The sequence below is a fragment of the Aplysia californica genome, unplaced genomic scaffold (assembly GCF_000002075.1).
Source record: "Aplysia californica isolate F4 #8 unplaced genomic scaffold, AplCal3.0 scaffold00038, whole genome shotgun sequence".
Classification (NCBI taxonomy): Eukaryota; Metazoa; Mollusca; class Gastropoda; order Aplysiida; family Aplysiidae; genus Aplysia; species Aplysia californica.
In genome coordinates, this window is record NW_004797308.1 from 2,033,605 (window position 1) to 2,048,979 (window position 15,375).

At 42.3% G+C, this 15,375-nt stretch overlaps 1 protein-coding gene across 1 annotated transcript in view; it reads left to right on the forward strand.

Annotated features, from left to right (window-relative positions):
• Positions 1 to 31: 31 nt before the first annotated feature.
• The window catches only part of LOC101862328 (ral GTPase-activating protein subunit alpha-1), a gene marked incomplete in the record, with an annotated part of 37,508 nt that continues 22,164 nt past the window's right edge, over positions 32 to 15,375 (forward strand). The window contains 12 exon segments of the mRNA XM_013091492.2: positions 32 to 834; positions 2,755 to 2,865; positions 3,717 to 3,766; positions 4,346 to 4,403; positions 5,190 to 5,233; positions 6,095 to 6,254; positions 7,028 to 7,149; positions 7,470 to 7,605; positions 8,668 to 8,806; positions 9,436 to 9,709; positions 10,384 to 10,455; positions 12,551 to 12,727. Of these exon segments, the coding sequence (XP_012946946.1) occupies positions 708 to 834; positions 2,755 to 2,865; positions 3,717 to 3,766; positions 4,346 to 4,403; positions 5,190 to 5,233; positions 6,095 to 6,254; positions 7,028 to 7,149; positions 7,470 to 7,605; positions 8,668 to 8,806; positions 9,436 to 9,709; positions 10,384 to 10,455; positions 12,551 to 12,727 (1,470 nt within the window).

Consider the following 15,375-nt stretch of genomic DNA (forward strand, 5'->3'; position numbering starts at 1 on the left):
AGAGAGAGAGAGAGAGAGAGAGAGATAGAGAGAGAGAGAGAGAGAAACAAGACAGATATGACAGATAGAGCAGAGAAAGAAAGAGAAAGGGTTAAGAGGCGGAGGAGGACGGACGGAGGGAAGGATGGAGAAAGCAAATGAAAGGGGTGGGAGTGGCTCCTTGTTGTAGCGTCCGATCAACGAAATTTTCGTTCTGTGAGTACATCGTTATACGGGGTGCCCACTACGGATGGGATCGGCCGATCGGGCCGATCGCCCGACTCGATCGCCTCAAAAGTTGTTGCCTGCTTTCTTGCTAACTGTGGAGATTCCGAGTACTCCGCTATTCTTGTTGACTGTTCTGATTATTGAGAAATTGGAGAGCATTGGTTTGGATTAAACGGTTCTGTCCATCAACTGATATAAAGTAGAGTGGTTTGCAAAACGGTTGTTTAGCCAACAAACGTTGACATACTGCTTTTGGATGTTTTAAATGTTGTGTGCAAGATAATTGTTTCACAAACATTTTGGTCGAACTTATAGAGTGGAGTAAATTTGTCAACAAATACCAAACACGGAAATAGCCCATGGACATGCGCAGTGATGTTTTGAACCGCCATTGACAATAATCTGAATGGAGTGTCTGATGCCAATGGGAGTAGCACTGGTCGCACCAAGTAACGAGAAGAACGTGATGGATAAGGAGTGTGCAAAAGTATAGTTTACCAATGTCTGCGACACTGGCCTTATTCAGGAAGACTGCCGGGCATGGCGACATTAAAAAGTCGGCTCAGAAAGTCGCAGACACGAAAAAAGACACCGTAACTCGTCTGAAACATCTTCGTCTTGTTCTTGGTAAGTTTATTCCTAGCAGAGAGTCTATGAATCTCAATCTCATCAAGCCAAAAGGCAAGGTGCAAGACCAGGTGTCAAAGTCAGAGATTATTTCTATCGGTTATAGATGCATAAACCTATGACTTGTTTTTTCTCCAAATGGTCGAGGTGGCGAGAGTGCAACTGAGAATAAGCGATCGTTTGAATCTGATCACGAGTGGTTTCTTTGACCAGAGTAGAGTAAGAGAGGCAGAGAGAAGAGACAATGAGCACAGCTGATTTTGTGTTTTCTGCTATTTTTGTTATCCTTCCTAGTTTTAACTCTCGTAAGAAATGCAGATCCCTGACCTGGTGCACAATGGTGTCTCTTATAAAGATCCAGATCATTCAGCTCCTATGGGCTATTTTATGGGTTGAACTTTGTTGATTTGGTCAATTTGGGAGGACTTCTGTAACGAGCGACCACTATGAGACAGAGCAGAATTGAGGGGTAGGGGTAGGGTTAGGGTGTGGGTTAGGGTTAGGGTTAGGCCTCTTCTTTATTGTGTTTGATGGGGTGGTCGCTTGTTACGGAAGTCCTTCCGTTGATTTTTTGTTTTTCATCCTTCACTTCATTTTCATAACTCTCTCCTGCAAAACAGAAAAAGGTAAGGCTGCAGTTGTTGTAGCCTGCTTGGGGGGAACTAATTCATGCAGTGCTGTTTGCTAGTTAGTTTCATAATTGCATAATTTGAGTCTTGATTGATGCCATTATAATAGTACATATTAGGCAGGTACCTGTTTGTCTTTTTTTTCTTTTTAAATCATTTATTATAACAAAGGTTACTTCTAGAGTAGAGTTAGCTACACTTGCAAAACTGAGACTTGAATGAGTGTATAGTATTGAAGTGTGGGGAATGGCTCCAAATGCAGGGATCACAGTTTTCCGTGGATCCGATCCGCTGTTTTCTGTGGTTGCGAGAACTTCCCGAAATCTGTTAAAAAAGCGGTCTTAACCGGGCCGGCGGTTGTTCCGCCCTGGCCTTTTAGTCAGGCTGCACTAGGCCTTAAGTAGCCTGAGATCGGCCCTAAGGCACCCAGCGATCCACGGATTTTACTATGCTGTGCCTATCGTAGACCGGATGTGAGTGAGACGGCACGAGGAAAAAGAAAGTCATGAACACTGATGTGGAGGGGGGGGGTGGGTGTGCACAATATCTACGGAAGTCTTATTGGATCGACCGTCTAAGTTCAGAGGTTGGCGAAAAATTCCACTGATCCCTGGCTTGGCAAATGGGAGACGTCAAGATAATCAGAAATACTCTTTTTCTTTTTTCAAATTATTGAGTCTTTTTAAAGTTTTATTTCTCATTCCGATGTCCAAAAAAACAAAATTGAATCTCTACAGGGTGTCCCAAAATTCGAGCACCATCCTTGTTGTATTAAAAACAACATGACACACTTCTTTGCTTTGTTGGTGGGTGTTGTGTTGTGGTCTACCTAGTCTTCTACTACTTTTGAATTTCGGTACAAAATTTCCTGGGTTTATAAATTGTTTTCTTAAGTTATTATTTTGTGTACATATAAAATGTTCCTCCTACTAGCCTTTGCAGTTGTAAACTAAAAGTAAAGTTACAAGTGGAGAGTTTCTGTACAAGCTCCACGTCCACAGTGCCTGTGTTATGTTAGGCTGTGAGCAGGGGTTGTCTCTACAACATGGTCTCTCCTTCACCTTTGGATCTCTCATTTAATGTTTGATCTCTCATTTAATGTTTGATCTCTCATTTAATGTTTGTTGCTTTTTCATCTGATCTTGTTTCAGTTTACTTTAAAATTTCACGCCTGTTTTTATTTTTCTAGTTTCTTTTAAAAAATTTTTCCCCATGACTTCCAAGAATGTTTGTACCTGCCATCAAGGTTTCTTTTAAATGTGTTAAATAAATCTTGTCTTTTTTTCCCCAGATAACTATGAGATTCAAGATGCGAAGAAATTTTTCTTGGAAAATTATTCTCATATTTACTACATTTTTTATGACAACTTCGGAACCGTGGAAGCAGACTTGAAGCAAAGAGGTAAATGTTATAGTACTTATAGTGAATTGTGTGTGTACCGTCTTTTTCTTGCTGTGACACAGTGTGAATAATAGCTTTTCATTTAGCATTGTTCTTTCCAAAAAGTGACCATAGAGATAGATAAAATTACTGAGCATGTAAAAGTGAATAATTACTGACGTGGTAAATGTTCATCAGTGAGAGTTTGTGACTGCGAGTAAAAAGATATATATATATTTATGTATTATTCTGATGTTGTGAGACTTCCTCATATTAAAGTAATGTCACATGTGTGATGTACAAGTGAAAGTAATGTCACATGTGTGATGTACAAGTGAAAGTAATGTCACATGTGGGATGTACAAGTGAAAGTAATGTCACATGTGGGATGTACAAGTGAAAGTAATGTCACATGTGTGATGTGCAAGTGAAAGTAATGTCACATGTGTGATGTACAAGTGAAAGTAATGTCACATGTGGGATGTACAAGTGAAAGTAATGTCACATGTGGGATGTACAAGTGAAAGTAATGTCACATGTGGGATGTACAAGTGAAAGTAATGTCACATGTGGGATGTACAAGTGAAAGTCACTATAGAGTGGATATATATATATATATATATCTCTCTCTCTCTCTCTCTCTCTCTCTCTTTTCAAGGATGTGTTGTCAAAAACGTTTCCAGTTGAGAGAAAAATGTTTGAGAAAGTTGATACTAATTTTTGATTTATTTGGTTTGTTTTTTTGCATTTCTAAAAATATTAATACAAATTTGTAAGCCAAGGATGCATCCCACCCACTTATTTCATTAATTGTTGCTGTGAAATTTTTAAAATTTTGCTTAATGTGTAATTTCTCTTGTTTTTCTCCTCAGCAAACAAAGCCCACAGGGAGGAACTAGAAGCCATCCTATTCATTTTTGAGGTAAGGATGTGTGTTTACAACAAGACAGCAGCATTTTTATGGATCCTGACAAAGGAAAAGTAGGTGATGTTGCTCATCTGATAATGAATGAGGGCATGTGTTGCTGTTGTTCACTTTAAAAGAAATACAAAGTTTATGCAAGGGCATTTTGTGTCAGTTTTGTTGTTGTGTGACTGAGACAAATTTATAGTATTTTTATAAAGCTGTCAGTACGGTATTTTTGGCTGTCTTCTCTCTCCCACTCACGTTTCCTGTTGGTACTAGAATTGAGCCAGTTAGTCAATTTTATCTTTGTGTATTTTATGATAGATGGGGTATCGTGTAATCTCTTTCTTCTTTGTGAGATGGTTCAAGAAAGCTGTTTTTAAGCCTGTCACCTGAAGCTTGGAATAATTTTGTGCAAAGACAAAGTAATGGGAGTCACTGTCTCGTCTTCTGGTAATATCAGAAAGCTGCTCTGCTAGTTCTGGGGGTATAACTGAAATGTCTGACTTGTTGGGTTGCATGTTGTGAAAAGAAAAAGTGGCTGCCTGTTGACTTATGACTTATTGTGAGAATTTCCTTTTTTTTGCTTTTCAGAAAATCTTGTTCTTGCTACCAGAGATTGTTCACAAGCGATGGATGTTCCACAGCATAGGTTTGTACAATGTGACATTGTCACACACTGGCACGGACATTTGATAGTACACAGGAATTTTATGAAAAGTTTCAAATGAACTCTTCTTTTGAGAATACTAGTTTAGCCCTTGCAGTTTGTTTAAGACTTGAAATGTAAGAATGAATTCTAGTGTAGATTTCTATGAACAGCATGGTTAGATGATGAAACATGTCAACGAATTACATGACAGCTGGATGGTGTTGTTTACCTGTCATCTAGTGTGTGGTGGCGGGTGCTCTGGTGTAGCTGCTCCTTTTTTCCTGTCAGACATCTGTTGTCCTTACATCTCTCCTTCTTTTTGGTGGATGTCACTCTTTTAACACCCCTAATATTCAGCACTTATATGACTTAATTGTGTTGCAAATGCTGTAAAACTCTCACTGAAACTAAAACCTGTCATGTCTATAGATTACTGTGGCCGTGTTGGTCCGGGGGTGCCCCACTCCTTGCCCCAACAGGCCTCCGTCTTCCCCGATCTCTGCTTTACTTTGATGTTATATTTCATGAAGTTGTAGGCCACTGGAGGATTTTTCATGTTCAGTGCAGGAAGAAGGTCTTCCCTTATAAATCTCTTTGCCTCCATATTGCCCTGCAGCACAGTTGCCATCGGGTCTAAGTTGTGAAAAGCTGTGGAAATGTTAATAAACATTCAAATTAAGGGGTTGATAGTGATTCATTGTATTATATTATAAGTCACTGGATGAGGTATGAAGATAATTTTTTTTGTTCCTTTCATATAATAAAATAAATGTTTTCTTTTTACAGGTCGGATTATCAAAAAGCTGATTCATCCTGGGAACAGCTTGCAGGTATGTGGTCTTGTGACCTCTGCTATGGTAGACTATACCGTGTTACCATTTGTAGTTTTATTGATAGTTTTTGAGCCTTTGTCATTTTCATGGTGAAACATGTAAAAGGAATTAAATCAAGAGTTTGGATTAATTTGGTAAAACTTTGCACAATTTTCAGCTTAAAAAAGGCATTTATACGACTATTTGTGTGGCAAGTGACATAAAACCCTCACTAAAACCTAACTAAAAGACTTAACCATGCTAGCTCACCATACATACAGTTAAACCTGCTCAAACATCCACCTGTCCAAGACAATCACCAGTACAAACGGCCGCTTTTCACCCCCCCCCCCCCGTATTTTCCCTATTATAATGACACAGTCCAAAATGTCGACCTGTGTACTGTGTACGATGACCACTTTTCTCCTCAATAATGGATGGCTGTTATAGAGATTTTTACTGTATTACTCTAGATTATTATTATTATTATTATTATTATTATTATTATTATTATTATTATTTTGTGTACCTGTTGTTGTACTCACTGTCGTCTAACTACAGCTGTGTGGGTGGTTGGCGGGTGTTCTGGTGTGGTTGTGGTTTGCTGATTCTGTCTGCTATGAAACATCTATCATCTGCCTTTATCTCTCCTCTTTCTTTTTTGTGTTTGTTACTCTCCTGTAACACCTCTAATCTTGGGCACTTATATGACCGTACTGTGGTGCAAGTGCCGTAAACTCTTACTAAAACTAAACTAGATTTTTATTGTATTTCTGTATATTATCATTGTAATTTTTTTTTTACCTGTTGTACTTACTGCCATCTGACCACCCACCACCCCGTGTGTCTCCTCCCCCCCCCCCCTCCCCCTCCCCTCAGCTCCGGCGCCAGGGCGTGCGTCTGTTCCTGGTGTGGTACCAGTGCCTACAGGAGAATGCCAGCGAGGAATGTCACCGCATCTTCCTCTCGCTGGTGCCGGGGCTCGGCGACGGGCCCGACCTCATGACCTTGATGACCGACAACACGGCCTCGGCTGACAGTGAGTGGCCGCGGGAATAAATGTTGACGGGATGTGGGGAAATGGTTTTGTTGTTTTGTTTTTTATATGGCTCCATACGTGTGGTTCTAGAGACCCATGCCCAACATAGATCTAGAGTGATTGTGTGTTTTGCTGTTTAGTATAAGAAATTATAACATCCCAATTGAAAGAGCTGCGAAGCTGGCCTACCATAAAAAAAAAATGCATCTCCCCTTGATGCTGAACAGCAACAGCGGATGAAAAAGTTAAAGTAGAAGTAAGCTGTTGAGTGACCTGAGGAGAGAAAACATAGATGATGTGGTGGAATCAGGTGCTCGTCAATTTTTGGGCATATGGAGTTATTGGTATCATTATCATCATAAAACTTGTTCAATTATCTTGCGGTTGATGAAAAAGATACCCATTGATCCTGAATAGAAGTAGGGATATTTGCCATTGGAAGAGGTGGGGTGGTTGAGTGTTGGGAAGTTAAATCTCGGAGAAAATGGCCGTCAAAGTTTTGTGACTGCCAGTGCTTGAGTGTTCTTGGAAACTACTCATTAACATTTTTTGTGTGCTTTTGATCAACATTTTTCAGTAAAATTGCACGTAAATGGGGTTTAAATGGATATGAAATGAATAGAGCAAAAAAAAAAAAAGAAGATAGGTATTGCCCTATGGGTGAAAAAATGTCGGTTTCTTTGATATTATTATTTTGACGAGCACCTAATTTCTCCTCAATGCCACGTATGATTCTTAAATCGCATAATAATGATGTGATTATTTTTCCCTAGATATCGGTGGGATCATCGCTGCAGGAGAGATCACGGCTATTCTCCCAAGTCAGTCGGAAAAAATCCCAGAGAATGTGACGAAATACTTCCTGGACAATTTGCTCAATTACATGGTGTCTGAGGTGAGTGCTGTCTGCTCTAGCTGCTTCATTCTGTCGTTTTCAACGTTCTTTGATTTAGTCTCTTCATTTGGTTGTGTCGGATCGGGCTTTGTGAAGTTGTCTGAGGCAGTAACATACCTGTGTGTGTGTGTGTGTGAGAGAGAGAGAGACAGAGAGAGAAACAGAGACACAGAGAGAGAGAAAGAGATAGAGACAGAGACAGAGAGAGATAAAGAGAGAGTATGTGCGTTTTTATGTGTGGGGGTATTGACATGATCTTGTATTTTGAGTGGCAGAGACAGACGTAGGCAATGACTGAATGACTCACTGGATCTTTTCAGGTGATCAAAGTGGAATGGATGAACTCCGAGATGAGGGAGCAGAGTTTTCACTTCCTTTTCACCAAGTTCAAGGCCAAATATCTTCACTGGTTGCTCCCCGACTTCGTGTACAGAGACATCTACGACCCGATTCAAGGTAGACTCGCGTGTGTGCTGCTGCTCCTTGTCTCCTCACTGAGATGTTCTGTCGTTCATTATTTCATCAAGGTCAATCCACAACTGTACAAATCTATTTCTGGGGATGTCCAGAGAAAGCCCTTGTGGGTGGTTGGTGGCTGCTCTGGTGTGGTTTGCTCCTTCTTTCCTATCAAAATCAAACATCTGTTGTCCTTATCTCTCCTTCTTTTTTGAGTATGTTACTCTCTTGTAACACATCTATTCTTTGGCACTTATTTGACCTAATTGTGTTGCAAGTGCTGTAAAACTCTTGTTATTCCAATAAAGACATCTTGCCACATAGTGTGTTCTGTTTTGTTATTTCCTTCCTGTATTGTAATTGAAAACTAACAAGTGCCCCATTCTGGCTGTTATTTGGGCGTTACTTTTTTTATTTTGTTCTCTCAAAACTTTGAAATATGATTTTGGCGATTGGGAAACAACCCTCCCAGTGGGTGTAAACGTCCAAACATATATATGTGCCCTTGAAATGCAACGGTGCGTTTATCTATTTTGCACAAATTCTCTGCTTTTGAAGCATCTTCCTTTCTAAGCTGGTGAAGACTGTTATAAACATGCTTGGCTTTCCACATACAACTGTTTGAATGAAATATTTCACCAGTACGCGTGATTACAGCCAGTTCTGATTAAAAATGATGTTGTTTGATGAAATGGAACAACCCTAAAAATAGATCAAAACAGACAAAGTGACACATTGAAGTGGGTGGTTGGCTGGTGTTCTAGTGTGGTTTGCTCCTTCTTTCTTATCAAACATCTGTCCTCCTCATCTCTCCTCCTTCTCTTTTGTGTTTGTTACTCTCTTGTAGCACCTCTAGTCTTCGGCACTTATATAACCTTATTGTGTTGCAAGTGCCGAAAAACTCTTACTAAAACTAACAAAAACAGCCAGTTCTGATAAAAATATGGTATTGTCTGACGAAATGGAACAACCCTAACAATAGATCAAAACAGACAAAGTGAAACATCATGGAAGATTATGACTTACGCCGTTTGTCCCCGGTTCTCTTCCCTCGTGTGTCAGAACTGCCGACGGCGCGGAGCAAGGAGGACATGAGGAAGAAAGACGAGCCATCTGCCGTGTCGGAGTGCCGCGACTCCTTCATCTTCTGGCTGGCCAACTTCACCGTCACTAGTCACAAGCCTGATCCAGAGCTGCACAAGTAAGGGGGGAATGTGTTTTGTCCCCTGCATTAGATGACTGATTCCTCAACATTTCCTCGTTGTGTCAGTTCTCCCTCTACCCCACAGGGCAGTGCTACTTACTGAAATTGTCTTTAAGCCATTCCCAAAGGGGGGATATTAACATGTTCTTATGCCCAGTAGAATTGTAAATGGGCTGATTCAACATTGTCATGCTCATGCTGTGCCTGAACTGCAACAGGGAACTGCTGCTTTTTCTTTCCTTATTCTTACTATCGTCATTTTTCCTCTACTTCTTTTGTATGTTTGTCACTCTCTTGTGAACTGCTATTTCCGGGGTGCCTTGATAGTCGAAGCAGACTTTGTGATGTTGAGGCTAGACAGGTGATCAGAGTAAGTCTGATTCCCTGTAAGGACTTCTCTTTTGACACCCACCCCTTGGCGCTCATTTGACCTTATGCAGTTGCGAATGCCATAAAACCCTGTACTAAAACTGAAAAAACATTTACTAAAACTACTATTACGTCTTTGTGTCTTGTCCCCTGCATTAGATGCCTGTTACTATCCTTATTGTGTTGCAAGTGCCGTAAAGCTCTTACTAAAACTAAATACTCAACATTTCCTCGTCGTGTCTGTCCTCCCCCCCCAGGGGTCTGTCCTGCTCTCTGCTGACGGAGCCTTCCTCTCACACGGGAGAGTCGCGGGACAGCGGGCCGGGGAGAGGGGAGGAGGAGGAGGAAGGGGAGGACAGCAAGCTGGCACTGCCGGGGAGTAAAGGGAGCTCGTTGTCGGCTGAGGCGGGGCAGAACGAGAAGGAGGCGGCGTGTGGCGACTGGCACAGCGTGTCCGAGTACGACATCGTCCGTGCCGTGCTCTACTCCACCCGCGAGAACGTCAACATTGTGCACGAGTGTTTTAGACAGGTGAGTGTGGCTGGTTGGCGGGTGCTCTAGTGTGGTTTGCTCCTTCTTTCCTATCAAACATCCATCGTCCTTATCTCCCTTCCTTCTATTTTGTGTTTGTTACTCTCTTGTAACACCTCTAATCTTCGGCACTTATATGACCTTATTGTGTTGCAAGTGCCGTAAAACTCTTACTAAAACACAGTAAAGTGGACCCAAACCCAACTCTTTGGCATGAGTGTTTTAGACAGGTGAGTCATCTAGATCCCGACTCTTTCAGTAGGAGTGCTTCATACAGTTGACATGAAAACCGAAATTTTTCAGTATTCGGGGATGACGGTGTCTCAAATATTCTCTCATTTCAGATTTTCACGTCTTGCCTATTGTGGAACAAAACAACAACCCACAAAACAAATCAACAATAAACAGAGAGAGGGAGAGTGGGGGGGGAGGAAGTCCATAAAACTGATAAATAGGAAGAACATTTCTCTTGTATAATCTGACTGAAGTATGTGATGCAGTGGTGTCCGAGGCTTACAATATCCCTTCATCATACTTTACACACGTTCCAGCAATGATAAAGTTAAACAAAGTGAATTGTCATTGCTCGTAAATATTCTTCGTCCAGATTTCATTTTGCCTGCTTTGTGTGTGTCAATAATATGTGTGACTGTCTGTCGTTACATTCCTGCCAGGCCCTGCTGCAGTCCTTCAAACACACGGCCGCCATACGGAAGGTGATCAGTGTCTACAAGGAATGGTTTCAAGTAAGTGCTTTTGCTTCTGCTTGTGTCGTTCTTGTTTTTTTTCGCATTTCATTCATCCTCCTGTGGTTTCATTTCATTGCTTCGTGTTGTTCAGTTGGAAGCTGCCGTCCCACATTAACTCGTAGCACAAATTTCTGCCAGTTGGATGTTCTTGTTAGGTTTTTTGTTGTTGGAAGTTTGAGACTCATTTTTCATCCTGTGCATGTGCTTATGTGAGCTTGAGCCTCTAGAATGAAGCAGAATGTTTTTGTGTTTTCTATTGAATCTTGTTTTCATACTTATACTTTAAGAAAAAACAAAAAGCAACAGTTCAGCGAAAACTTTCCCTTTGGATAGTGGAACCCATGTAGACATTGAGGCGTGGGCCTGACTTACCTGAAATGGACTGCCGTTGTATCTATAGCCACATCTGCTTCTCTACCAACCAGCGAAAATCTCACTATACAGAAGTTCAGTGGAGTCTGCTTACATCAACATTTGGGGGACCATCAGATTTTCTTAGGTTGAGCGGGGTCTTCTGGTTTAATGAGGTTTCTTGAACAGAGGGGAAAAAAATCAGGGATTAAATTTTTTTTCCGGTTGACGGCTGTTTTTGGATTAACCCTTTGAGCCCTGGCTCTGCTGACCCTAGAATACCCCTTGCCCGGCCATTTTAAAGAAATTTTACATTGGTCACAACAAACAGACCAGACAACAAGTACGCCACACACAATAACGAGATGTCCACGCAGAAACTAATCAGAGTTGCCTACCTCACATCTAGAGCCAGTAAATAGTTTTTTTTGCAGACACGTTTAGGCCTAGAAATGTAGAAGGGCATGGCTCAGATTCACTTGGTGCCGTGACTCCCCGACCGGTGAAAGGGTTTATCGGGCCAAGCATCGATAAAGTCCCGGACTGGTCAGAGGGTTTCTCGGGCTCTAAGGGTTAATGGTGTTGGGTATAAGTGGACTCCACAGTAATCCAGGGTGTCGAAATCTGTGGACATTCTGTGTCTGATGGAAATGTGTAGAGGCAGCTCCATTTCAGGTGACAGGCTTGTGGGATATGTGTACGGTTTTCTTAGAGGGGTTTCCCCTGTCTGTTTCCTTTTCATTGACATTTTTATTTTCAGGATTGCTATGTTATGTTACAAATTTATTTGTTCTTTTCTTGTGCATATCATGGAGAAATGAGGCATGCCCCATTTATGAGTATACGACAAATCTATTGCGAGATATTCAGTTATATTTCTGTGTAGCGCATGCCTGGCACGAAATGGCTGAACTATACTTTTTGTGCATGTTTTCAAATACACTAATATACTCCAGAAGAAACTTTTGCCTGTTTCAGTTCAGTTAGTTCCTTCAGTTTTCAGTTAATTCCTTCAGTTTTGTTGAAACTCTCTCCGAGGGGTTTTTGATTGTAACAGCCATAGCTGCCAGCCAGTACGTAAGAACGTCCAGCATCTTGACCCACAGTGTGGATAGAATCGTGTTTTTGGTTGTGAAAAGTTGGCAGCTGTGTACCAGTTTGTGAAAGTGAAGCAGTGTAATTGAGGACAGGAATGAATGCGGTCCTTGTCGGTGCCGCGGTGTCGGGCTCTCACGCTTGTAGATCAGGGTTTGGGGAAGAAGCATTTCTTTTAAGTACCATCAAAATTCGCCCAGACGACCACCGTTAAACTGGACATTTTGTGCTGGCCGTTGAGCTGATGGTCTGACACAGTAGGTTTAGGGAGAGAGAGAGACACAGGTGGCCCTTGATGATGTGTCATACGACTGTCTTCCTCCCCACCAACCTACGACAATCTACCGTTGCCTCCCCCACCCCACTTCTCTCATCCCCCACCCTCTCCCCCCCTGCTCTCATCCCCCCACCTGCTCTCATCCCCCCCCTGCTCTCACCCCCTCCCCGTTTCTCTCACCCCCCCCCCCCCACCTCTCTCACCCCCCACCACCTCCCCCGTGCTCTCACCCCCCCTCCCCCTCAACCCCCTCCTTCCCCTGCTCTCCCCCTCGCTCTCACCTTCCCACCGCCTCGCTCCCCCTCCCCTCCGCTCCCACCCCCCCACCCTGCTCACCCCCCTCCACCCCCTACCGCCCTGTGAGAGCAGCGTGAAGAAGACCGTCCTGTGTTCATGCTGGAGCCAATGGCCAGCGAGCGAGATCTCAGCGGCGGTGTGGACGGGGCGTGCGAGGAGTCGCCCCTGGACGGTCTGAGGCCCGGCAGCCTGGAGTTCCATCACAGCTCGCTCTCCGATATAGTGGAGGAAGATAGAAACTTCATGGATGTATGTTGTTGTCCCACACCTTTTTGGTTCTTTTCACTTTTTAGTTACGTCAGTGTCCCCCCCTTTCTGATTCTTTTTCTTTTTATTTACGTGAGTGTGGCTATGTGGGTGGTTGGCGGGTGCTCTGGTGTGGTTTGCTTCTTCTTTCCTATCAAACATCTATCGTCCTGATCTCTCCTTCTTTTTCTATCATCCTGATCTCTCCTCCTTCTTTTTTATGTTTGTTACTCTCTTATGACCCCTCTAATTTTCGGCACTTATATGACCTTATTGTGTTGCACGTTTCGTAAAACTCTTACTAAGACTAAACTAAGTGTGGCTATGTACAAACTTCATGAATGTATTTTGTCTCCCCTTTTTAGTTCTGTTTCCTCTTTATTTACGTGAAGTGCGGCGGTAGTTTGTGTGTGCTTGCGTCCATGTATCCCTGCATGCCCTTGTTCCCGTACTATTGATATCGCTTGTAGACATTTTTCCTCTACTTTTGTATTCTCTATGTGCTGGTTATATTATAGCTTTTTGGATAAACAGGCCCTTCTAAAGTCTGAAGGAAGGGGTACTTCGTAAAAAACAACCATTAGGTCTACATTTTATCTCGGTAGCTTTCCCTGTGAAAAGTTTCGGGCTCAGAGATAATTTGACACCCGAAAGTCTCAGTGCTCATTTGAATATAGGTCAGTGGGTGAGTATACGTGTGTACTTGGCAGGAAAAGGGTTAAAAATTTGTCCGTTTTTTGGTTGTTTTTCAAGTTGACATCTACAATGGTGGGTGGTTGGCGTGTGCTCTGGTGTGGTTTGCTTATTCTTTCCTATCAAACATATATAATTATTATGTTGTCCTTTTCTCTCCTCCTTCTGTACTTTGTATCATGTTTCTCTCCAGTAACGTCTCTAATCTTCGGCATTTATATGACCGACTTTTGTTGTAAGTGCTGTAAAACAGTGTGTTGTCAGTTCGGCTTTCTGTGTCAGTTTTCCGCGTGTCCTTGAGGCGTGTGGGCTGAGCTTCAGGCACACCATAGATTTGACTTATGATATCCTAGACTGGCTACACCATAGACTTGACTTATGATATCCTAGACTGGCACACCATAGACTTGACTTATGATATCCTAGACTGGCCACACCATAGACTTGACTTATGATATCCTAGACTGGCTACACCATAGACTTGACTTATGATATCCTAGACTGGCTACACCATAGACTTGACTTATGATATCCTAGACTGGCCACTGTCATGGCTGCCACTCTTTGTCCTCTACAAAAGCTTTGCTACACTGGTGCGCACCATGGACGCGCAAATGAAGGACGAACACACCAAGTTTCGCAATAGTCCAGTGCACGCGCAACTTTTCCTTCTTTGCCTTTCATTTGGTTCCAAATAAAGTCAAATGGTGTGCACCGTGGTGAACTGGAATTATGTTAGTATGCTCCGTTTTTGGATATTATAAAACAAGTCTACGGTGCACACGCACGCTCTTTGTGTCTGTTCATGTGGCTGAGCTTGGCGTGCATGTCAGTCTGTTCCTGGCTTTGAGCTTTTGTGTCCGCGCGCACTCACACACTCTCTGCCACGCGCGTACGCACACACTCTCTGCCACGCGCTCACTCTCACACTCTCTGCTTCAGTTCTATTCCTCTCAGTGTCTTTGCTTCAGTCTCTTTGTTGTTTCCTAGATTTTGTTTTATTGAATTAAAAAAAAAACAACCCAAAAAAACACCTGTAGTTCAGGACAAGAAATACCCTTCCAAGTAAGTATAAGGATTTTAGTGTATGATAGTCTATATTGGTATATTGGTTTACGATTTGGGAAGACAATCACGCATCGCTGCGTCACTAATCTTACAGCATCAGAGTTGCCAGACTGCACTTCAAAATGTACATGCCTGTGGTTACAGATTGATTATTTTTTTCATTTAGTTTAGTTTTAGAAAGAGTTTTACGGCACTTGCAACACAAATAGGTCATATGAGTGCCGAAAATTAGAAGTGTTACGAGAGAGAAAGATACAATTTACGAAGAAAAGAAGGAGAGATAAGAATAATAGATGTTTGATGGGAAAGAAGGAGCAGACCACACAAGAGCACCAGCCTGTGACCCAAACTTTCTTACTCCAGTGGACTAAATGTTCTTGGGTATCAGCACGTGTGTCTAAGGAATGGGATTGTTTTTTAGATCTGAGAAAGATAGTGTTCAAGAACTGTATAATGCATGCTTTTACGATTATTCATTAAAATGTGTTGTAAGTGCGATGTATATAAAGTGCAATTATTCTGTGTATAAAGTTGACCCAGCTTGAGATTCCCCTCTTTTAAAGTTACGCAAGTTTGTACCATGCATGTGTATTTAATAATTTGAGAGATACGCCTGACACCGACGTGTTTTATCTGACACGTTTTTCTTGCTGTGGGGGCTGCGGGCTTTTAGAATTGAAAGTAATTCCAGTTGAGATTGTCTATGATAGTCACCCGTTGTCAAGGAGAAAACTGGCTGTCTTGGACTAATGGGTGCATTAATACTCATTAATAATGTGTGTGGGAAAAAACAAAAGTAAACAAACAGCAAAGTGGCTGGGTGGGAAGTGGCCGGGTGGGAAGTGGCCGGGTGGGAAGTGGCCGGGTGGGAAGTGGCTGGGTGGGAAGTG